The 25,169-nt window shown below is 38.7% G+C and overlaps 1 protein-coding gene across 1 annotated transcript in view; it reads right to left on the minus strand.

Moving 5' to 3' along the window:
* LOC129502154 (solute carrier family 22 member 10-like) overlaps nt 1-16,402 on the minus strand; it is a 30,087-nt gene extending 13,685 nt beyond the window's left edge. The window contains exons 1-2 of the mRNA XM_055313638.1: nt 15,974-16,402; nt 14,469-14,572 (exon numbers count right to left, since the gene is read on the minus strand). Coding sequence (XP_055169613.1) covers nt 14,469-14,572; nt 15,974-16,375 — 506 coding nt within the window. The 5' untranslated portion in view covers nt 16,376-16,402. The remainder of the gene's footprint in view (nt 1-14,468; nt 14,573-15,973) is intronic.
* Between the last annotated feature and the right edge of the window lie 8,767 nt (nt 16,403-25,169).

The raw sequence follows: 25,169 nt of genomic DNA on the forward strand, positions 1-25,169 counted from the left end.
TGTTGATTAGTTAAATCTGCATTTTGGTTGTCCCATTACCAGCTCAGTGTCATAATGGGAATTCTTCACAGTTATTTATCCAAGTATATGTATATATACTGGCATATACTTTTTTTAAAAAGATTCAATTACGTATTTGAAAGAGCACAAGCTGGGGGAAGGACGGGGCGAGGGAGAAGCAGACTCCCCACTGACTGGGGAGCCCAACGTGGGGCTCAATCGCAGGACCCCTGGATCTTGACCTGGGCCCAAGGCAAACTGACTAAGCCTCCTGGGCACCTCTAAACTGGCATATTCTTAAAAAAAATCAGGAGGCTTTTAGGTAAAATATGTATGTAAATAAATATCACAACCAAGGAAAATAGAACTAAAAGAAGAAGACCAAGATGAGGGAGGAAAAATAATAAATGGAGACAAGCAGGTTGAGCATAACTACTTCAACTGAGTTGAGAACTGGATGCTGACCTCACTGACAGCCAAGCTGACCAAGAAAACACAGTCAGCTACAAGATTAACTTTACTCCTGCAGAGCCTACAAGCTAGTCCCCCAGGTAAAGCAAAGCTTTTCCCAGTGTTTTGTTATGAAAAATATCCATATATGCGTGGGTATATTGTTACAGATATTTGGAGGCCTGGGGCCTTATATATATGGAATGCTGAAAAATATAACTATTTTCTTTTTTTTTAATTCAGAATTTTAATTATGTACATAAATAGCAACATGAGAACCAGGAGTTCTAATGCTGGACATTATCTCTAGGTGAAAGGATTTCCGATTAGTTCACTGGTAGTATGGCATCCCCCAAGATAACAAAGAAGCCTGGTATAGTTTTTCCTGAAGAAGAAAGCCAATTTACTACATTCAGTACTGACTTCTCTGCCATTTTTCTGTAGATAATGCGTGGAGTTTCCAATGTTTACCTATAACTGATTACAATGGGCAGAGCATGGAGCATTCTACTTATTTCCAGGTGAATTCTTCACATTTCCTGGCTTTTGAAAGTTCTCCTTCCACAAATCTTCTACGACTATGTATCCTCGTAAACCCCAGTCATATAATTTCTCCCCACTGACCTGGACAAATACGATGGCTTGTTGTGGATAATAAAGAGAGGCAGCTAGTCCCATGAACCCAGGTGGATACACCAGCTTCTTTATTTTTGACCCTCTAGCCAAAAGAAGTCCAACAATGCCAGCAAAACCAATAACACCAAGTCTTGGAAAAAACCCAGGAGGTGCATTTTGGAGATATTCATAGCTGTCTAACCCCCACTGAACCAAGCTCTGCATCTTGGGCTTTGTTTGTGAGTACATTTCCTGACACCAACTTGTATATGGCTCGCAATAATGTCGGAGATGTGAAATGCTTTCTTCAAGCTGGGTCCTTGGCTCCTCCACATATTTAGATTGACCCTCAGGAACTGAGTAGAGTGAAAGCTCATTAACCTTCACAGAAGTTTTGTGAGGTGAGTCCCTTTTAGGTGACGCATAGACTTTAAAGGTGAGCAGACTCAGGCTGGCCCCACAGACCTCCGAATTACCTTGAACGTGTTGCTGACAGAGGTGGCTCCAGCGGGGTCACCCCGGCCCCGGCCCCGCCCACTACCTACAACTATTTTCTGAGAACGATATATGCTGGAAATTGAGGGCATGACACCAAAGCGCTGCTCAGGGAAAGCAGGGAGGGTGACAGAACATGAGAGACTCCCAACTCTGGGAAATGAACAAGGGGTAGTGGAAGGGGAGGTGGCGGGGGGTTGGGGTGACTGGGTGACGGGCACTGAGGGGGGCACTTGACGGGATGAGCACTGGGTGATATGCTATATGTTGGCAAATCGAACTCCAATGAAAAATATACCAAAAAAAAAAAAAAAGGAAGATTAGTTAGCTCAGAAAAGCTTGCTAAAAAGGCCCATCTTGGGTTGATCGTTGGACAAGGCAATTTGTGTGTTTTTCGAATATGAACGGTTAAATTGTTAAGAATTCATCCGTAATCATTTCTTACACATGAGAATGTACTCAGTGACTTGATAAATAGTTGCTAAGCAGTTATTTTTTTAAAAAGCAAGACCAAAGCCAATGTATTAGTTAGGAATCATGTTTGTTTGGGTTTTTGTTTGTTTGTTTGTTTTCTTTTTTTAGGAATCATGTTTGGATTAAACAAGCTTTCAGAAAGATGTATTCTTTCTGAATACAGGAAAGATCCCCACCCCCACCCCACTCTGCTTTCCCTGGAGTCTTTATATTAATATCAAGTAGAATAAATTTCAAAATAGAATACTTTTCCAGAAATAATGCTTAAAATGTCAAATGTATATAAACTCAACAAAATTACAAAAACACATGAAACAAAATTGACAAAATTAGATATATAATTCACAATAATAGTTGGAGACAGTTTTGAATATATTTACTGTAATAAGATATATATAACATAATACAAAATTTGCTATTTTAATCACTTGTAAATGTACAATTCATCTTAGTTAATTATATTCATCATGTTTCACGATCATCACTACTATTTCCAAAACATTTTAATCTACCCCAGACAAAAACTCTGTAACTCTGTAAGCAATAACTCCTCATTTTACCCTTCACTCTTATCCTTCTAATAATCTCTAATCTACCTTCTGTCTCCATTTATTTGCCAGATCTAGATATTTCATAGACGGCAATGCATACATTGGTCCTTCTGTACCTGTCTTATTTCATTTAGCATAATTGTTTTGAGGTTTATTTGTGTTGTACCATGTGTCATTCTTTCCTCTGGATGAATAATATTCCATTGGGTATATATCCATATTTTGTTTATCCATTAATCTGTTGATGGATACTTGGATTGTTTCACCTTTGGCTATTATAAGTAATGCTTTCATGAACACCAATGTACAATTACCTGTTGAAGTCCCTGTTTTCCATTTTTTAAAGTATAAACCTAGGACTGGGATTGTTGGTTCATATGGAAATTCTGTTTAGATCTTTGGGGATCTGCCAAACTGTTTTCCATAGTGGCTGCATCACTTTCTATTCTCACCATCAATGCACAAGTGTTTCAATTTCTCCACATATCTATTCAAGTCCTTTGCTGATTTTTGATGGTTTATCATCTTGTTGTTGAGTTGTAGGAATTCTTTATATGTTCTAGATATTAAGCCCTTGTCAGATATATGATTTTCAAATATTTTCACCCATTTATAGGTTTTCTTTCAACGTTCTTGATACTGATAATGTTAATTGTTATGAAATCTGATCTACCTATTTTTCTTTTGTTGTTTGTGGTTTTGGGGTCCAAGAATCATTGCCAAATACAAGATCATGAAAATTTACTTCTATGCTTTCTTTTAAGAGTTTTATAAATTATGATTCATTTTGAGTTAACTTTTGTGTAGAATATCAGGTAGGGGTAAACCTCATTCTATTTTTTTTTAACCTCATTCTATTTTGTGTGAAAATTTAGTTGTTCAACACCATTTGCTAAAAAGCCTGTTCTTTCCTACACTGAATGGTTTTTGACACTATTGTTCAAAAGTCAGTTGGCTATAAATGAATGAGTTTACTTCTGGACTCTCAGTTCTACTACATAGGTTTGTATTTCTATCCATATGCTGATACCATAGTAATTAGTCACTGTAGCTTGGTAGTAATTCTGAAACCAGAGAGCATAAGTCCTCTGAATTTATACTTCTTTTTCAACATTATTTGACTGTTTGGAGCCCCTCACAATTTCACATGAATCTGATTCAGCTTTTCCATTTCTGAAAAAAAAATGTTGGAATTTGATAGGGATTTCACTGAAATTATAGATTGCATTAAGTACTACTGAGTTATTGCTAATATTACATCTTCCTACTTCATTAACATGGGATACCTTTCCATTTATTTAGGTCTTCCCTAATTTCCCCCCCCCTTTTTTTCTTTTCTCTTTAGAGAGGGAGAGGGAGAGAGAGAGAGAATCTTAAGCAGTCTCCGCGCCCAGCATGGACCATGACATGGGGCTCAACCTCACAACCCTAAGATCCTGACCTGAGCTGAAATCAAGAGACAGACACTTTAACTGACCGAGCTACTCAGGTGCCCCAACCTATCCTCATTTTTTAAAAATTATTTTGCCCTTTGGCTGTTCAGCTTGAGTCTTTCCATTATTCTGTCTTCCAGATCACTGATATATTCTGACCCACTAATCTACTACTGATTCCCTCTAAGTGTTTTTTATTTCAATTATTGTATTCTTCAGCTCTGGCTACTTCTTTTTTTTATTTTTTCTATCTCTTTATTGAAAGTATCACTGAGTTCTTCCACTCTTCTCTCCAATATGTATCTTTACTATCATTACTTTAAATTATTTATCAAGCATATTACTTATTTCCATTTAATTTTGTTCTTTTTCTGAGGTTTGTTTCTTGTTTTTTCTTTTAGAGCATATATTTCCATCTCCCTATTTTTGCTTGACTTGTTGTGTTTGTCTTTATAGATTTGGCAGAAGACCTACCTCTCCTAAACTTGAAGGAATAACCTTGTGTATGGTTGTCCCCAGTGTAGATTGTCACCAGATGCCTGGTGACTTTTTTGGCTACCTGGACCTGTGGCTGGTGTGGGCTGAGGGTCCTGGGATTTTCCACATAGCAAGCACCCTTTCAAAACAGCTAAAGCTGAAGTAGATGCAACATGGGGTTCTATGTGTTGAGGGCACCCTAGCAGGACAGCTGAAGCTGAAATGGGTACAAACCAGGGTGTCTCGAGCATGCTGTGCAGGGAGTGTCTTGAAAGGTTGGCTGGAGTTGATGTGGTATGTGGGCCAGGTTATCCCATGGCTCTTCACACAGAGGGCAACCTGGCAGGAGAGCTGAAGCTTAATTGGGTGCAAGCCAGGGAGTCTGAAGGTGCTCAGTACAGGGAATGCCTGGCCAGGTGACTGGAGCTGAGAACAGTGTGGGTGGGAGTGTTCTGGGGCACTCCATACAAGAGGCACCCTGGCAGGATGGCTGAAACTGATGCAAGCATGGGCCTGGGATGCCCTGGGCACTGCATGCAGGGGGCACCCCAACAGGGCAGCTGAATCTGAAGCATACATCAGCTGACAGATTCTAGAGTGCTCTGCACCAGGGATATCCTAGCAAGCCAACTGAAGCCAAGGTGGTATGGGCCTGGAGTGTTCTGGGGCACTTTGCTCCTGTGTTCCCTTGGCACAAAGGCTGGAGTTATAGTGAGCACTAACCAGGAGCGTCCCAGTGTGCACTGCCCTGTGGCCACCTTGGTGGGATTCTTGGGGCTGATGTGGGCTACGGACTCAGGTCTCACTGAGATAGCATGTCAGTTAGTGTGCCCAGACTGTACTCTCTGCTAAGGTGGAGGGGAAGTGTGGACAGTGGATACCATTCTAGCAGCTCCCCTCCACTGTGTTTGGCAAAGTTCTAGGGCTGGCTCTTTGATATGCTAGTTGCTTTCTTAAACCATGGCTTTTCAAAGAGAAAAGAAGGAAAAAATAAATAAAGAAATAAAGGAGGGAGGGAGGGTGAAAAGAATAAAAGGAGAAAGAAAACAAAAAACAAAAAACCTGCAGCTCATTTTCTGTACCCTAGCTCCATCAGCTCATTTTCTGTACCCCAACTCCACCCCAGCATGGGCCTGTGGACCCAGGGCTTTCTGAGGCAGCAAGCCAGCAAGTCAGCGATGGCATCCAGACCCTGCACTGGTCTGGGCTTTTAAGGTGGATGGGGAGCACTAAACCATGTCACTCTCCAGTCCCTCTGACCTGGAAAGTGTTCCAGGAGCTCCTCCTCCATTTAGCTGGTGAAAGTCTACTGCTGTCTCTCTCTCTCTCTCTCTCTCTCTCTCTCTCTCTCTCTCTCTTTTTATGCTAGCTGCTCTTTTACTTTTTTTATTATTTTTTCAAGTTTTTCTTTAAATTCCAGTTGGTTACCATACAGCGTAATATTAGTTGCCTTTTTTTTCCTTCTGTGCTGGAGGATAGAGAAAGCTCTTCCCTGTCCTTCAGCACTATTCTTTCTGTCAGTGTGGGGCTGGAGGTTCCCTTTGTTACCATGTCTCTATCTCTCTTGTTCTCTGCTGCTTTCTCTGTCTTCTTCAGTGGCCTTCAGTTCTTCAGGAGAAATTGTTCTGTATATAGGTGCACTTTGGTGTGTTCCAAGGGGGTGAATTCAAGATCTTCCTATGTCACCATCATGGACCAGAACCCCCCCTCAACCCTTTTATAAACTTTAGACTGTTGTTTAATGCCCTTTTGTTTCAACTTGAAGAAATCCCTTCTTGTTAGGCAGTTCTAGTGGTGATGACGAATTCCCTCAGTTTTTGTCTACAAAAGTCTTTATTTCTCTCTCATTCTTTTTTTCCCAGGTTTTATTTGTTTTATCTCTCATTCATTCATTCATTCATTCATTTTTAACTTTTTTAATTCCAATACACTTGTGTCAGTTATAGAGTGTTATGTTAGCTTCAGGTGTACAATAGAGTCATTCACCAATTCTATACATTAGTCAGTGCTCATCATAACAAGTGCAGTCCTTCATCCCCATCATCTATTTCATCCATCCCTGCACCCATCCCCCATTCTGGTAACCATCAGTTTGTTCTCTACCAATAAGAGTGTGGTTTTTGGTTTATCTCTTTTTTTTCCCCCTTTGTTCATTTGTTTTGTTTCCTAAATTCCACATTTGAGTGAAATCATATGTTATAAAGAGACAATTTTGCCAGAGAAACTGTTCTTGGTTGGCAGGTTTTTCTTTCAGTATTTTGAATACATACATCATCCCACTCTTTTCTAGACTGTGGGGTTTCTGAGAAATCTACTAAAAGTATTCTGGGAGCTCCTTTGTATTTGACAAATGACTTTCTTCTTGCTGTTTTACAAATTCTCTCTTTAAGTTTTGATTATTTGGTTCTACAGGACTTGGCATAGACCCTTTTGGGTTCTACCTATTTGGGAACTGTATGTCTTCACAAATCGAGATGTCTATTTCTCGACCAAGATTTGGGGAGTTCTCAGATATTTCTTTAAATAAGCTTTCTGCTCTTTTCTTTCTCTTTCTTTCTTTCTTCTTCTTCTTCTTCTTCTTCTTCTTCTTCTTCTTCTTCTTCTTCTTCTTCTTCTTCTTCTTCTTCCTTTTTCTATCTTTCTTTCTTCTTCTTCTAGGACACCCATAATACATACATTATCTCACTGGATTTTGTCCCATAAGTCTCATAAGCTTTCTGAACTTTTTCAATTTTGTTTTCTTTCTGTTCCTCTAACTGGATAATTTCACAATACCTCTCCTGGAGTTCACTTATTTTTTGTTCTGTGTGATCAAGTCTGATGTTGAAGCTCTCTATTGAATTTTCAGTTCAGTCACTGTATTCTTCAGTTCCAGGATTTCTATTTGGTTCTTTTTTCATGTTTTTTGTTTCTTTATTACACTTCTCCTCTTGTCCATGTACTGTTTTTCCTGGTTTCATTTAGTTGTCCATCTGTGCTTTTTTGTATTTCACTGAGCTTCTTTAAGATAATTATTTTGAATTCTTTCTCAAGAACTTGATGGATCTCCATTTCTTTAGGGGCAGTTACTGGGGCTTTATTAGTTTCCTTTGGCAGTGTCATGTTTGCCTGATTCTTCATGATCTTATAGCCTTGAATTGGTGTCTCTGCATTTGAAGGAGCAGACACTTCCTGACTCTATAGACTGGTTTTGGCAGGAAAAGACCTTCTCCTCCTGAGTCCCCAGACTGATGGGACTGCCTCTGGGATCATGGTTGGGTGAGGCTGGAGCTGGACCATGTGGCCACTGTGGGGTCCAAGGTCAGGCCCAGTTAGTGGACCTTCTACTGGTGGTATGGGTTGGTGTGGCTCCTGCAAGGTCTCTGGACTGGCAATATCCCTGAACCTTGGTGTACAGGGTCACAGGGCTGCTTCAAGGTTTACAGTAAGGCCTGGATCAGTAGGTCTATAATCAAGGTCACCAATGAGAATGGCACTTCCTGGATCCTTTGATGAATGGGGCTTGTGTCAGGGTCACAGAAAAGTTGGGATGGAACTGGATCTGTAGGAGGCAGGCTCCTTTCAGGTCCACAGCCAAGACTACGATCAGTGGGCCTGCTACTAGAATGTAGGTCTGCTTTCTTAAGGCTGCCTTTCTCAAATCTGGCCTCCACCTAGCTTTTGAAACCTCTGATCTAAATCCCCAGATTCCCACAGAGGCATTTTTGTCTGTGGATGACTGCTAAATCATTGTTTCTATATGGGGATAAGGCTGCGGATCTCCTATTCTGTCCTCATGCTGACATCTTTACCCATATTTTTCTCTTTAATGTAGGTATTTATAGCTATAAGTTTCCCACTGAGCATTGTCTTTACTATATCCCATATGTTTTGGCATGTTGAATTTTTTAAATTAAATTTATCTCTGAGTGTTTTCTAATTCCCTTTGTGATTTCTTTGATCCATTGGTTGTCTGTAAGTGTGCTGTTTAATTTCCATGCATTTGTAAATTTACCAGTTTTCCTTCTCCTATTGATTTCTAGTTTCACTCTATTGTAATCAGAGAAAATATTTTGTATAATTTTGATCTTTTGAACTCCATTGATTCCTTGTTTTGAGCCTTAATAATGCAGTCGGGTCTAAATAACTGCCATGTACACCTGAAAAATGTGTGTCTTCTGCTGTTGTTGGGTAAAGAGTTCTGCACATGTCTGTTAACCCTGCTAGTTTATGTTCAAGTCCTCTATCTCCTTACTGTTCTTCTGCTTAGATGTTTACTCCATTATTAAAATTGAGAAACTGGAGGGTATTATGCTGAGTGAAATAAGTCAATCAGAGAAGGACAATCATCATATGGTTTCACTCATACGTGGAATATAAGAAATAGTGAAAGGGACTATAAGGGAAAGGAGGGGAACTGAGCGGGAAAACTTAGAGAGGAAGACAAACCATAAGAAACTCCTAACTCTGAGAAACAAAGAGTTGCAGAAGGGGAGGTGGGTGGGGGATTGTGGTAACTAGGTGATGGGCGTTGAGGAGGGCACTTGATGGGATGAGCACAGGGTGTTATACTATATATTGGCAAATTGAATTTAAATTTTAAAAATTTTTAATAAAATAAAAATATAGGTACACAAATATAGGACATGGAAAGTAAAATCCTTTGGTATTTCTCTCTTTCTATAACAACTGGTATTAAAGTTCTAATGCAGTTCTTGTTTTTTGTCTATGCATTTTTTAGTACATGTTATGTAGTAATTATTCTTTTTAAAAAGATGTCACAATATACATAATATTCAATCTGCTTTGTTTAATTAAAATTAATATACACAAAAAAATAAAACTGAGGCATTGAAGTTTTCAACTACTACTAGAGAATTAATTTGCCCTCCAATTATGCCAATGATCGTTACATATATGGTTTGATGCATATATGGTTATAATTGTTATAGCTTGATGAACTCACCCTTGTATCAATATATAATGTCCTTGTCTCTTGCAACAACTTTTGATTAGTCTATCTTGTCTATTATTATAGCCAACCAAGTTCTCTTCTGATTACTATTTTTTAAGGAATATCTCTTTGCATCCTTTCACTCTGAATCTATATGTGTAGATCTAAAATGAGTCTCTTGTACAAAGCATATGGTTGCACCATGTTTTATTGTGTCTGGATCATGTTTTGTTTTTCCATTGTGTTAATCTGCCTTTTGTTAGGATTTTATCTATTCATATTTAAATTAGTTTTTTATAAGGAACTACTTCCGCCATTTTGCTGGGGTTTTTGTATGTCTTACACCTTTTCCATCATTCATTTCTTCCATTGCTGCCTTCATTTACATTTGGCTGTTATGATTTTTTGTTATGAACCACTTTGAGGCTCTTCTTGTTTCCTTTTGTGTATATTGTGAGATATGCTCTTTGTGGTTACCATGGTGATGACATTTAATATTCCAAATTTAAAACAATATGGTTTGAATTGATGCCAACATTAATAGCATTCTAGATGATTTTTTGAAATGTGTAAAATATATAAGACTAAAGAAACTACACATAAGCCCTATAATCTAGTTGATAAAGTTGTTTCCCAAGGAGGATACAGGTTAACAATTTTGATGCTGATGCACATGTATACTAAAATTGAGCAAATGACTATGTGGATGGTGGTTGGTGGAACACAGGTTTTTCACTTTTGGAGAAGGAATTCACAGATAAGCAAGGGAAGGAGGCTAGAATGGATATTATAGTAATGAATTAGAATTGGAAACATCAGCATCAACTCGTGTATATTAATATACACACAGATGGTTCCATGTAGAAATATTTATACACATGTTTATATACATGGGATAGAATACACACATGCATTTCCTTGTTCTGTCAGCTAAGAGAGCTTAGAAACAATGGCACTCCAGATCAAAGAGCAGACTTAGTGCCTATATATTATTTAATTTTTTGCTTTTCTGTTATAGCATACAAAATCTGTACATAATTAATGCTTACAACTAGAATTTGGAAATAAGTACATACCTGTTAAATCATCACTACAACCTATGCCATATAGATTAACTGCCAAAGGTTTCTTTCATCATCTTATATATTACTTTTTATAAGAACACTTAACAATTGGGGCAGCCCGGGTGGCTCAGCAGTTTAGCACCGCCTTCAGCCCAGGGCGTGATCCTGGAGACCCAGGATCGAGTTCCACATCCAGCTCCCTGCATGGAGCCTGCTTCTCCCTCTGCCTGTGTTTCTGCCTCTCTCTGTGTGTGTCTCTCATGAATAAATAAATAAAATATATTTTTTAAAAAAGAACTCTTAACAACAAAAACGTAGATGAGAGGAAGTAAAAGGTAGAGTTTTTGTATGTGAATGAACTTAAGGTGTTATAAGTATAAAATAAACTGTTATATCTATATTTTTGTAAGCCCCAAAGTAGCCACAGACAAAAAGCTACATTAGATTCACAAAGGATAGAGAAGGGAATCAAAGTATACCACTAAGGAATATGATCAATTCACAAAGGAAGACAGCAAAAGAGGAAGAAAGGAATAAGGAATAACAAAACAGCCAGAAAATAATTAATAAGATGGAATTAGTAAGCTTTACCCATCAATAATTACTCTAAATACAAATGGATTGAATTCTCGAATTAAAAAAACAAGAGACAGGGGCACCTGATTGGTTCAGTCACTTAAGTGTCTGCCTTCAGCTCAGGTCCTTCTCCCTCTTCCTCTGCCTACTGCCCACCCCCACTTGTGCTCTCTCTTTCTGTTAAATAAATAAATAAAATCTTAAAAAAAAAGAAGATACACAGAATGTTATTATATTAATTATAAAGGGCTCATCAGCAACAAGAAATATCAATCATAAATAAACATGTACCTAACATAAGAGCACCTAAATATATTAAGCAAATGCTAACAGATCTGAAGGGAGAAACAGACAAAAACACAAAACTAGTAACCTCGTTTTCAACAATTAAAAAATCGAGACTGTAGTCAATAAGGGAACACTGGACTTGAACTGTACTTTAGGAAAAAATGACTACAAAAAAATGACTACAATAAATACACATAGAACATTCATCCAACAACAGAATACACATTTTCCTCAAGTGCACATGGAATACTCTCAAGACAGTTAGGTCAAGAAAATACCTTAGTAAATTTAAGAAGATTGAAATTATATCAAGTGTCTTTTGTAACCACAATGGAATAAAACTAGAAATAATTACCAAAAAAAAAAGAGGGAAAATTCACAAATTTATGGAAATTAAACAACTGGAAAGCCAATGAGTCAAAGAAGAAATCAAGAGAAAAATAAACAAAATCTTGAAACAAATAAAAATGGTAACACAACATACCAAAACCTATTAAATAAATAAAAGCTATATATGGCAACTCCATAGCTAACATTATACTCAATAGCAAAAGGCTGAAAGATTCTCCTTTAAGTTCAGGACGAGGGTACCCACTTGCACCACTTCTATTCAACATAGCACTGGAAGTCCCAGCCTGAGCAATTAAGCAAGAAAAAAAATCAATAAAAGATATAAAATTGGAAATGAAGAATTAAATTGTCTGTTTGCAGATGATATGATCTTATAGAGTGAAAATCCTTAATACTCAACAAAAAAAATTATTAAAACGAATCTAAAAATTCAGTAATATGGTCAACTAATATTTGATAAAGGAGGCAGTAATACAAAATGGGATAATATAATCTCTTCAATAGTGATACTGGGTAAACTGGATAATTACATGCACAAGAAAGAAATTCAACCCCTATCTATACCGCTTACAAAAATTAACTCAAAATGGATTAAAGACCTAAGCATTAGACTTGAAATCATAAAACCCTTAGGGGGGAAAAAAACAGGGAAGGGATCCCTGGGTGGCGCAGCGGTTTGGCGCCTGCCTTTGGCCCAGGGCGCGATCCTGGGGACCCGGAATCGAATCCCACATCGGGCTCCCGGTGCAAGGAGCCTGCTTCTCCCTCTGCCTGTGTCTCTGCCTCTCTCTCTCTCTCTCTCTCTGTGACTATCATAAATAAATAAAAAAATTAAAAAAAAAACAACAGGGAAAAAGCTCTTGACATTGATTGGTCTTGGCAACAAATTTTTGGATATAATAACCATTCAAATTGTTATAAGTTTTTTATTTCCATTTCCCTGATGGTCAGCAATACTAAGCACCTTTTCATTAGGCACCTGTTGCCTATTTCCATGTCTTCTTTGAAGAAATAGCTGTTGAGTTCCTTTGCCCATTTTTTAAATCAAGTTATTTGTTTTGTTTTTGTTTTTGCTCTTGATTGTAGTGGTTTCCTAGATATTCTGGATATTAGCCCTTTATTAAATATATGGATTGCAGGTATTTTTCCCATTCTGTAGATTTTCTTTTTACTGATTGCTTCCATTGTTATTCAGAAGCTTTTTAGTTTGGTGTAGTCTCAACAGTCTATTTTTGCTTTCATTGCCTGTGCTTTTGGTGCCAATACCATTGTTCAGAAGCTTTTTATCTATGTTTAGTTGTAAGGCTCAGTCCTCTTTGTCAAATTTTGTACTCTCTTATTGTGTCAAGCACTTCCCCTCCACACACACACACACACACACACACACACACACACACACACACATCTATTACCCTATGCACATATAAACTCATCAACCAGCATTTTATGGTGAATCATCAAAAAGGACTCAGTCAAAAGTTTGGTCAATATCAACTTTATTTTTTAAAGTTTTTATTTATTTATTCATGAGAGACACACAGAGGGAGGCAGAGACAAAGGCAGAGGCAGAAGGAGGCTCCCTGCAAGGAGCCTGATGCAGGACTCGATTCCAGAATCCTGAGATCAGGCCCTGAGCCAAAGGCAGATGCTCAACCACGGAGTCATCCAGGTGTCCCCAATATCAACACTTTGACCTTGTAATATTTTATGAATTACATTTAAAGCTCTCAATATCCAGCTGAAATATTAGATGAAGTTAGGCTAATAAATAATAAGGGATACTCTAAGTCTCCCATTTCCTCCATGGGAGACCTAAGTGTGTGCCTGCCATGGTTGTCTGCCTACTTCAGGATGGGCATTGTCAGGCACAGGATACCCCAAACTTCTCACAATACAAATTATGACACCTGAGGTCTTTACATTACTTTATATGCTTGCCAAAATTTACCTCTAAAAAACCTCACTATCCACCTCCGCCTTCTTTTTTTTTACAAAATCAAACAGCCAGATTTAGCCAAAATTATTTCTTCATATAACTTCAATACCACCTCATTACGTACCCAGGTTTTACACAAATGTATACTAATTACAGTGGGGAAACCACAGTATGATGATCAGTCTGAAAATTAACAAGCACTTAACTCACTGGGTCCATAGGGACTTAACACAGAAGCCCTGGTGAAGGCTTTCAATGTTATTCTCTATATCTGTGTCTTTAAACAAGCTGAAACTCCTGTCCTGGAGTATCTTTCTCTCCCTGCCCATAGGTAACTCCTTATCTCTCTAAATGAAGTATTATGGTACCTCCTGATAAATACTGTTCTGAAATGTCCACAGGTCTTATGGAGATGTCATTTCTGTGTCCTGTACAGAGACATGTATGGCACTAAAGTGGCATTTTAATCATACAGACTAATTTTCCACTTCCATCTCTAGCTCCATGGGAACCAAGGAAACCCACAACAGTATAAATTGCATATTGGAACTCAATAAAGATTTGTTCATGGGGGATCCCTGGGTGGCTTAGTGGTTTAACGCCTGCCTTCAGCCCGGGGCATGGTCCTGGAGTCCTGGGATCGAGTCCCACATCAGGCTTCCTGCATGGAACCTGCTTCTCCCTCTGCCTGTGTCTCTGCCTCTCTCTCTGTCTCTCATGAATAAACAAAATCTTAAAAAAAAAAACAACTTCTTCATGAAAGACTTAATCATAAGCTATGAAAACACCATAGAATAAGGGCAGCAGTGATCTGGAGACACTCACCTGTCTGAGAGATGACCACCTATGAGTCCTCCCACCAGCATTCCAGTCATGAATAGGAATTGAACAACTGATTTCTGTGACTGATAACTACATACTAGGTCCCACTGGAAGAGAAGAAAACCAGCACAGAGGAATTTTACAGCAGCTTAAAATCCTTCAGTGTCACATACTGTAAAAGCCATCAGTGGACAGCCTCCCCTTTCCTACATTTACTTACCTTTATCACTCAAGTCTCAATTTAAGCATGACTTTCTTTAGAAATCCTCAACTAAATCTTCTAGGTTATATTAGGGCCAATCTTATATTCACTTAGCACTTCAATACCTCAGTGGTTCTCAATCTCTGCCACACACTAAAAACACTGAAGAGATTTTCTAAAATACTGATGCGTGCATTTCCTACCTGGATCAAAACACCTGATTTTCTTCTCTGAGTAGTCAGGGCATGGAGATTTTTCTTTTTAATTAATACAGGCATTTCCAATTTGCAACTAGATTGAGAACAAGTGACCAAAAAATAACTTTGCACACATTATATCATGTACTTACTTGTCTAATCATCAGCATTCACATTATATTTAGTGGAATTCATGTCTAGTTAGTTGATTTCACTAGCCTCCAATTCAATGTAAGTGGTTAGAAGTTATGAAGGCAAATGCCATATGATCTCACTTATATATGTAATTTAAGAAACAAAACAGATGAACACATGGGAAAGGGAGAAAGAAAAAAGAGAGATAGGGAAACGAGTGACAACTATAGAAAACAAACTGAGGGTTGATAGACGGAGGTGGATGGGGGATGGGCTAGAAGGATGATGAGGGTTAAGGAGGGCACTTGTGATGAGCACTGGGTACTGTATGTAAGTGATAAATCACTGAATTCTACTCCAGAAACCAATATTACACTATATGTTAACTAACTAAAATTTAAATTAAAAAAAAGATAAAGCAATCACTATTTGCTGAAAGAATGAAAGAGAGCTAACTACAGAATCTACACAATAACTGAAGACTAGAGACACCTGGGTGGCTCAGCAGTTGAGCGTCTGACTTTGGCTCAGGGCATGATCCCGGATCCAGGGATCAAGTCCCACATCGGGCTCCCTATGGGGCGCCTGCTTCCCCAGCTGTCTATGTCTCTGCCTCTCTCTGTGTCCCTTATGAATAAATAAATAAAATCTAAAAAACAAAAAACAAAAAAACGAAGACTTGAACTATGTTTATCCTGTTATTCTACACACCCGATCGCCTGAGTGGCTCAGTTGGTTAGGCAACTGCCTTCAGCTCAGGTCATGATCTCCGGGTTCTGGGATCAAGCTCCCTATTGAGCAGGGAGCCTGTTTCTCTTCCTTCCCCTGTTGTTCCCCCTGCTTTTGATCGCCCACTTGCTCTGCTCTCTCTGTCAAATAAATAAATAAAATATTTTAAAAGAAAAGAAAATAAATTCCATATATAAATAAACACCCAGACCTAGTACTCACAAGAGGTAAATGAGTCCTCTTACCTCAGTAATGATGGTGGAGGGGAAGGAACTTTGGTCATACACCCAGCCATCCAGACAGGTCTCTTTGTCTGGCTCAGTCATGTTGGTGAAGGTTCCATTCACATGAAGAAGCTGCCACTGGGGATGGATAAAGCGGTGACATTTATCCGGCCTCAAGTGTGAGTCCATTGGGATGGAGATTCTCAGGAGGGCATCAGGACTGAGGATCTCAGTATCATTGTCAGAAACTGTGTCATTGTCAAGGATGTTCACCCAGCAGCGATGACCAGGAATGGCTGCAGTGAAGTTCTCCAAAAATATTTGACATAATAGCACCATCAAAGAGGGAAAAATTAAAACCATCTGAAGGATCTGGTATTTCCCCAGGCCACCAACTTGATCTAGGAGCTCCTGAAAGGCCATTGAGTACAAACAGGTGATCCTCAAGAGGAGACTTTATGGAGACAAGTTCAAAGGGAGAAAATTGTTTCCTTCTATTAATTCACAATAAGTCAAGTGTGACCTCATGCCAGTTTCTTATCAATCATCCCTGCAACAGAGCAGTGGAAGCAGTATTCCCAGTCCTACTGGAATCAGGAGGTGTTAATTTTTTAGTAAAGTCAGAGAGAAAATTATTTACCAGAAATACTTCTGTTGACAAAGAAATCTGTTTAAAATTTTAATCTCCAAATGTGCTTGTCCTAAGTGATCTTCTGAAAGAGCATTGGACTTTGGCATGTACATAACTCTCCAAATAAACTAAATAAACTTGCCATGCAGTCTTCAATCATTTCCAGGATATGGACTTTGAGAGACAAAAAGTGAATGGCTGTGTGATTTTTCTGTGGAAAGAACAAAAAGCAAGTGTTTATCTTGTTTGGTGCTGAATTTAGATTAAAATAATTAAGAAATACAACCCTTTATTTTTAATTAGAACAAAGTGGAATGTGGTGCAATTACTACCTTTTGGTGACTGATATTGCACTTCTGTTTTTTTTTTTAATTTTTATTTATTTATTTATTTATTTATTTATTTATTTATTTATTTATTTATTTATTTATGATAGTCAGAGAGAGAGAGACAGGCAGAGGGAGAAGCAGGCTCCATGCATCGGGAGCCCGATGTGGGACTCGATCCCGGGTCTCCAGGATCGCGCCCTGGGCCAAAGGCAGGCGCCAAACCGCTGCGCCACCCAGGGATCCCTGCACTTCTGTTTAAATCACACCAGGAACTTGTGATGACTTTAGATTTCCTTGCAATGTGAATTGGATGTGGTAAGAGGAAGGATGTAGTAAGCCCATGCAAGAGTTTATTTTCTCAGGTTTATTTATTCACTTACCTAATATATCTGAGGATCTTTTCTGTGCTCATGTTTAGAGTCCTTAATTGGTGATATCACCATTATGAACAAGGCCTCTTGTTCTGTCTCTGATAGTGTTCCTTGCCAATCATGTCTTTCTCATGCTGATATAGCAATTCCAAGTTTCTTGTACCTACAATTTTTGTGGTATAAACTTCTAATCATTTAGGTATTTTTTAACTGAAATGTTTATTGAGGGGTGTCTGGGTGGCTCAGTTGTTTAAGCATCTGCCTTCAGCTCAGGTCATGATCTCAGGGTCCTGGGATCAAGCAGGAAGCCTGCTTCTCCCCTTCCCTTTGCCGTTTCCCTTGCTTGTGCTCTCTGGCATTTTCTTTCTCTGTCAAATAAATACATAAAATATTTTTTAAAAAGAACTATTTATTGAGATTATTGTAGAGTCACATGCAGTTTTAAGAAATAAGGAGGATCCCTGTGCAATTCTCCTCATTCCCCCCAATAGTAATAGCATGCAAAACTATAGCACAATATCATAATTGGGATATTGATACTTATAAAATCCACTGGTCTGGGATGCCTGGGTGGCTCAGTGGTTGGGCATCTGCCTTTGGCTCAGGGCATGATCCCAGGGTCCTGGGATCAAGTCTTGCATCAGGCTCCCTGAGAAGGGCCTGCTTCTCCCTCTGCCTACATATCTACCCTTCTCTGTGTGTCTCTCATGAATAAATAAATAAAAATAAATCCACTGATCTTATTAGGTTTCCTCAGTCATACCTGTACTTGTGTGTGTGTCTCTCTCTATTTAGTACTATATGGTTTTTATCATATGTGCAGCTTAGTGTCCCCACCACCTCAATCAAAATACCAAACAGTTTTATCTCCACTGGCGTCCCTCATGTACTATTATAAGTATACTCACCTCCCTCCTGCTCCTGTCATTTTCTTTTCTACCTTTGACAACTTCTGAACTATTTTTGTCAACTGCTGCTAATTAAAAACTGTTGTATACAAAGCATAACATGGGGAAGTGATATCATCAAGATGGTAATGCAGGCTGTTCCTACCTTCAGTTCACCTCAAAAGAAGACCAGCTCTAACAACTGTCCATAGAAAGACAACATTGTGAAAATCCCAGAACCAGAGGTGAGGCTGAAGCATGGGGACTGACAGGATCACATTAGAAGAGCAAGAGGAGTGGCTACACTCTGGTCATATTGCCCCTCCTCCATGCAAGCACAACACCACACTGAGAAGCCTCCATCCTGAGCCTACAGTGTCTCCAGTGAGAAAAAAAGAGAACTCAAGGTAGACATCAGTTCCCTCAGCAATGGGAGTTGCTTCCCAGAAGGCCCAGTCAGATCTCACCTAATGGAGATTACTGGGGAAAACTGCAGGGCTCAACCACTGGGAATCAGATGGAGATGATGAAGGAGCAGCACTTACATTAACCAGTGCTTAGATCTTTTTTTTTTTCTAAATTTTTATTTAAATTCTAGTTAGTAGTGATCCCTGGGTGGCTCAGTGGCTTAACACCTGCCTTCGGCCTGGGGCGTGATCCTGGAGTCCCAGGATCAAGTCCCATGTCGGGCTTCCTGCATGAAGTCTGCTTCTCCTTCTGCCTGTGTCTCTGCCTCTGTGTGTGTGTGTGTCTATCATGAATAAATAAATAAAATTTTTAAAAATTCTAGTTAGTTAACATATGTAGTATTGGTTTCAGGAGTACAATTTAATAACATCCGATGTTCATTACATCAAATGCCCTCCTTAACACCCAACACCCATTTAACCACTGCCCACCTCCCTCCATTAACCCTCAGTTTGCTCTCTGTAGTTAAGAATCTCTTATGGTTTGCTTGTCTCTCTCTCTCTCTCTCTCCCTTCCATACATTCATCTTTTTTGTTTCTTAAATTCCACATGTGAGTGAGATTGTATGAGATTTGTCTTACTCTGGCTGGCTTATTTTGCTTAGCATAATACATTCTAGCTCCATCCACATCATTGCAAATAGCAAGATTTCATTCTACTTTATTGCTGAGTAATATTTTATATATATATATATATCACATCTTCTTTTTCTTTTAATATTTTCTTTATTTATTTACTAGAGAGAGGTGGGAGCGAGAGCAGAGGAAGAGGAAGAAGCAGACTCCCTACTGAACTGGAAGCCCAATGCAGGGCTCAATCCCAGGACCCTAAGATCATGACTTGATCCAAAGGCAACCATTTGACCAACTAAACCATCCAGGCACCCCATACCACATCTTCTTTATCCATTCATCAGTCAATGGACCTTTGGGCTCTTTCTATAGTTTGGCATTATTGATAATGCTGCTATAAACATTGGGGTGCATGTGCCCCTTTGAATCTGTATCTTTGTATCCTTTGAGTAAATACTTAACAGTGCATATATCTTGACAGAACACATTCCTACTTGCATACTTGCAGCAGCACCAAGAAGAGAACCCACCCAGGGGCTCTACCCATCTGCAGAGTTGAGCTGGTGGTTCCATCTTGACAGGGAGATCAGTTGGCAGTTCTGCCTGATTTGGGTTCCAGCTAACAAACTATACCAGCTATGGAGCTGATTATGTGGCCCTTCCCAGGCAGGGAAGCAAATTCACAGTTCTGCCCAACTGCTGGGTGTAACCTCCATTCCCATCAACCAGGAAGCCTTGCAAGGGAACCCAGATAGCCATGGACCCCATCCATTTGAACAGGGATAAAAGACCAAGTTTTTCTCAACTGCTAAGAATAGCCTCTGGCCTGAGGTAACCAGGGACTCTAGGCAACTTCAAAGCCCTGACTATGGTACCACAGGGCACAAACACTCCATACAACAACAGAGCCAGCCTATGGCTTTGCCTCATGTAGGCCTTATCTAGTGACCCCACCCAATTGTGGAGCATAGCCCTTAGCCTCACTCAACAAGGAGGCCCAGACTTCAAACCTGCCCAACCATGGCACACAGCCTCTAATCCCATCCAACTATGGGATACACCTGGCGACCCTTCCCCAACCAGAGACTCAGCCAGCAACCTTGCCTAGCAGTAGACCAAACAAAGTCAATGGCCTATTTGATCATAAAGTCTAGCCTCCAAACCCAGTCAACTTTGGGCACAGCCTACAGCAGTGCTTAATCATAGAGCACAGCCTGAGGCCTCATCCAACTGTGAAGCTCTGCCTGTGGTCCACTTGAATAGAGTCCACCCAACAACACCATCCAGTTGCAGAGGACAGCCTAAGATCCCAACAATCAGGAGCAATTGTGCAACTCATCTTGGAGCCCTGCTCAAACATAAAGTCTAATGAGTGGCACCATCCTGCCAAAGAACAGTCTGTGACCTCAGTCAACCAGAGATGATTGCAGAACCCAGCTAGTGACCTCACCTGATCACAGTAAATCCAGCTACCTCACCAAATAGGGAGGCCATACAGCATCCCCACTTATAGGTGGAGTCCAACAAGCAGGCCAACCCAACTGTGGAACCCAAACAGAAGAAGCCCTGTCCCAACCTCAGAGAATAGTCAGTGGTCTTGTCAACTAGAGATCCCAATAACAGGCCCCACCTGCCCACGTGTGCTATCAACTGACCCATCCAGTACCACAAGCTGAGCTGATTGGCAGAGTAAACTTGCCAAAGTAAACCTATAAATCTGGAAGAGAAGAAATTCAATGAAGAAATAGGAACCATCAAAGAAACCAAACAGAAATCCTAGAGCCAAAAAATATAATGAGTAAACTAAAGAATTAAATAGAAAATTTCTGTAGAAAAAAAAAAAAGAAAGAAAATTTCTGTAGAAGGCTCAACCATGCAGAAGAATCAATGAACTAGAAAGTGAGTCCAGTCAAAAAAGAAAAAAGAATGGAAAAGGGTAAAGAGAGCCTATGAGACTTACAGTAAACAATCAAGGAAGTAATATATATGTTATGGGAAACCAAGAAGGGAAAGAGAAAAGGGAAAAAGTTAATTTAAAGAAATAATTATGAAAATGTCCCAAACCTGAGGAGAGAAATGGATGTCAGATTCATGAGATCCAGAAGACCCCATATAGGTTAAACCTAAAAAAAAGCTTCATTGAGACACATTATAATGAAACTGTTGAAAGTAAACAAACAAAGGGTTGCAGAAAGGGGAGGCGGATGGGTGACTGGGTGACAGGCACTAAGGAGGGCACTTGGTAGGATGAGCACGGGGTGTTATACTATATGTTGGCAAACTGAATTTAAATAATAAGTTAATAAAATTAAAAATTAAAAACCAAGAAGAAATTGTTGAGAGTCAAACACAAAGAATTTTGACAGCAAGAGAAAAGTGACTAATCACATACAATGGAGCTGTCATAGCACTATGACCAGAAACCTAAACTGAAACCCTGCAGGCCAGGGAGTAAGATGATATACTCAAAATAATGAAAGAAAAGTATTCACCAGGACACCTGAGTGGCTCAGTAGGTTAAGCATCTGTGTTATGGGATGGAGCCCTGCACCTGGCTTCCTGCCCAGCTGAGTCTGCTTCTCCCTCTCCCTCTGCTCCTCTCCTTGCTTGTGCTCTTTCTCCATATCTTTCTCTGTCTCTCAAATAAATAAAATCTTTTAAATAAATAAAAAATAAGAAAAATATTTACCAAGAACACTGTACTCAGAAAAACTGTCCTTCAGAAATTAAAGAGATAAAGACTTTCCAAAAATAATGAGAGCTGAGAGATTTCAACATCACTAAACCTGCCTTACAAGAAATGCTATGTATATCAGCACTGGCTTCTTTTTAATGCTAAATACATAGAATGTATATACAAAATTTGGTTTAACCATTTACCTGGTGAAGGTCATCTGGATTGTTTCTAGTTTTTATTTATTTGTCTTTTATTGATATGTAATTGACATATAATACTTTATAAGTTTAAGATGTAGATCATGTTGATTTGATACATTTATATATTGCAAAATGATTACCATCTCATTCATGTCATAAAATTATGATTACTTATTCATGTTGGGAACATTTAAAATCCAGCTTCTTCTGTCTACCAACAGATGAATGGATAAAGAAGATATTTTATATATATATGGAATATCACTCAGCCATCAGAAAGGATGAATATTTACTATTTACATTGACATGGATGGAACTGGAGGATATTATACTGAGCAAAATAAGTCAATCAGAGAAAGATAATTATCATATGGTTTCACTCATATGTGGAATATAAGAAACAGCATAGAGGATCATAGGGCAAGGGAGGGAAAACTGAATGGGAAGTCATGAGAGAGGGAGACAAACCTCTAGAAAACAGAGGGTTGCTGGAGGGGAGATGGCTGGGGTGATGGGATAACTGAGTGATGGCCATTAAAGAGACCACATGATGTGAGGAGCACTGGGTGTTACATGCAACTGATAAATTACTGCACTCTATTTTTGAAACTAATGATGTTTGGCTAACTGAATTTAAATATTGGCTAATTGAATTTAAATTTTAAAAATTTATAATACAGGGCAGTGGTTTGGCGCCGCCTGCAGCCTGGGGTGTGATCCTGGAGACCTGGGATCGAGTCCCATATCAGGCTCCCTGTGTGGAGCCTGCTTCTCCCTCTGCCGGTGTCTCTGCCTCTCTCTCTCTCTGTGTCTATGACTAAATAAATAAAAATCTTAAAAAAAAATTTATAAAGCAGTATTTGCTATAATCACTTGAATGTACATTAGAGCTCCAGAATTTATCTACTACTTGCAAGTTTGTACCCTTAAACAACATCTCTCCAATTCCTCCATCACCCAACCCCTGATAATCACCATTTCAGTCTCAGTTTCTAAGAGTTTGGCTGTTTTAGATTTAACGTACAAGTTATACACAACAGCTACCATTCTCTGAAATATCACTTAGCATAATGTCCTCAAAATTCATCCATATTGTCAAATGGTAGAGTTTTCTTCTTTCTCATATTCCATTGATATATATACCACATCTGTTTATTCATTCATCCACTGATGAATAATTAGGTTTTTCTATATCTTGGCTGTTTGAATCATGCTGCCATAAATATAGGAGTGCAGACATCTTTTCAATATCCTGATCTCATTTCTTCTGGATATACGCCCAGAAGTGGGATTGCTGGATATGGTAGTTTTATTTTTAACTTTCTGAGGAACTTCCATACTGTTTTCCATTGTAGCTGCACCAATTTACATTGCTACCAACAGTGTACAAGGGTTCCCTTTTCTCTCCCACCTCACCAGCATTTATAGCTTGTCGTCTTGATCATTGCCATTCTAGCAAGTGTGAGATGATATCCCATAGTAGTTTCAATTTGCATTTCTCTGATGATTAGTGATGTAGAACATCTTTTCAGTACTTGTTGGGCATTTGAGTATCTTTTTAAAATGTCTGCTTTGGGCAGCCCGGGTGGCTCAGCGGTTTAGCGCCACCTTCCGCCCAGGGCGTGATCCTGCAGACCCGGGATTGAGTCCCACGTCGGGCTCCCTGCATGGCTCCTGCTTCTCCCTCTGCTTGTGTCTCTGGCTTTCATTCTCTCTCTCGTGAATAAATAAATAAAATCTTTTTAAAAAATAAAAATGTCTGCTTAGTACTTGTGCCTATTTTCAATTTTTTTTTGTTATTGAGCTATATGAGTTCCTTACATATTTTGGATATTAATGTTTTATCCAATATATTTTCTCCTATTCCATACGTTGCCTTTTCATCTTGTTTAATGTTTCTTTTGCTGTGAAGAAAATTGTTAGTTTGAGTAGTCCTACTTGTTTATTTTTGCTTATGTGTTTGTACTTTTGTTGTCATATCCAAATAATCATTGCCAAAGATCTTTGTCAAGGAGATTCCTCTCTATGATCTCTTCTAAACGTATTAAATTATCAGGTCTTATATTTAAGTCTCTGCCCCATTTTAAGTTAATTTTTGTGAGTGGCATATGGGTCCATTCATTTTCCGCACTTGGTTATTTAGCACCATTTGTTGAAGAGACTATCTTCCACCATTGAGTATTCTCAATTTCCTTGTCAAGTATTAGTTGACCGTGTGTGTAAGAGAGCTTGTTTCTGGGGACTTTATTCTATTCCACGGTCACCATGTGTCCGTTTTTGTGCCAGTACCATACTAATTTGATTACCCTCTCTTTGTAGTATAGTTTGATATTAGGAAGTGTGATGCCTCCAGCTTTGTTCTTCCTCAGAATTTCTTTGACTATTTAGGGTCCTTTTGGTTGCATATGAATTATAAGATTGTATTTTCTATTTCTGTGGAAAATGCCATTGGAATTTAATTGGGATTGCATTCAGTTTTATTATTTAGTTGCTCTGATGTTGGGTGCATATATATTTACAATTATTATATTTTCTTGATGAGCTTGACCCCTATATCATCATATATATTTGTCTCTTGTTACCCTTTTTGGTTCAAAGTCTGTTTTGCCTGATATAAGTATAGCTATATTTCTTTCTTTTGGTTTCCATTTGCATGGAATATCTTTTTTCCATTTCTTCATTTTGAACTGAAGTAAGTGTCTGGTAGGTAAAATATAGTTAGGTCTTGGTTTTTATCCATGCCTTTTGATTGATGAATCCATTCCACTTATATTTAGTGTAATTGCTGGTATTAGGACTTACTAATTCAATTTTATTAATTATTTTCTGGCTATTTTGTATTTCCACGGTTGGTTTTTTTTTAACCTCTCTTTCTTCCTTCTTTCCTATCATTTTCCATGGTAGTAATCTCTGATTCCCCTCTCTTTATCTTTTGTGACTATACTATAGTTTTTGCTTTGTGGCTACCATGAGTTTTACATAAAATATCTTATGGATAAAGCAGTCCATTTTATTTATTGTTTTTAATTTTTTTTAAATTATTTATTTATGATAGTCATACAGAGAGAGAGAGAGGCAGAGA

Source organism: Nyctereutes procyonoides, unplaced genomic scaffold, assembly GCF_905146905.1.
Source record: "Nyctereutes procyonoides isolate TBG_1078 unplaced genomic scaffold, NYPRO_anot_genome, whole genome shotgun sequence".
Taxonomy (NCBI): Eukaryota; Metazoa; Chordata; class Mammalia; order Carnivora; family Canidae; genus Nyctereutes; species Nyctereutes procyonoides.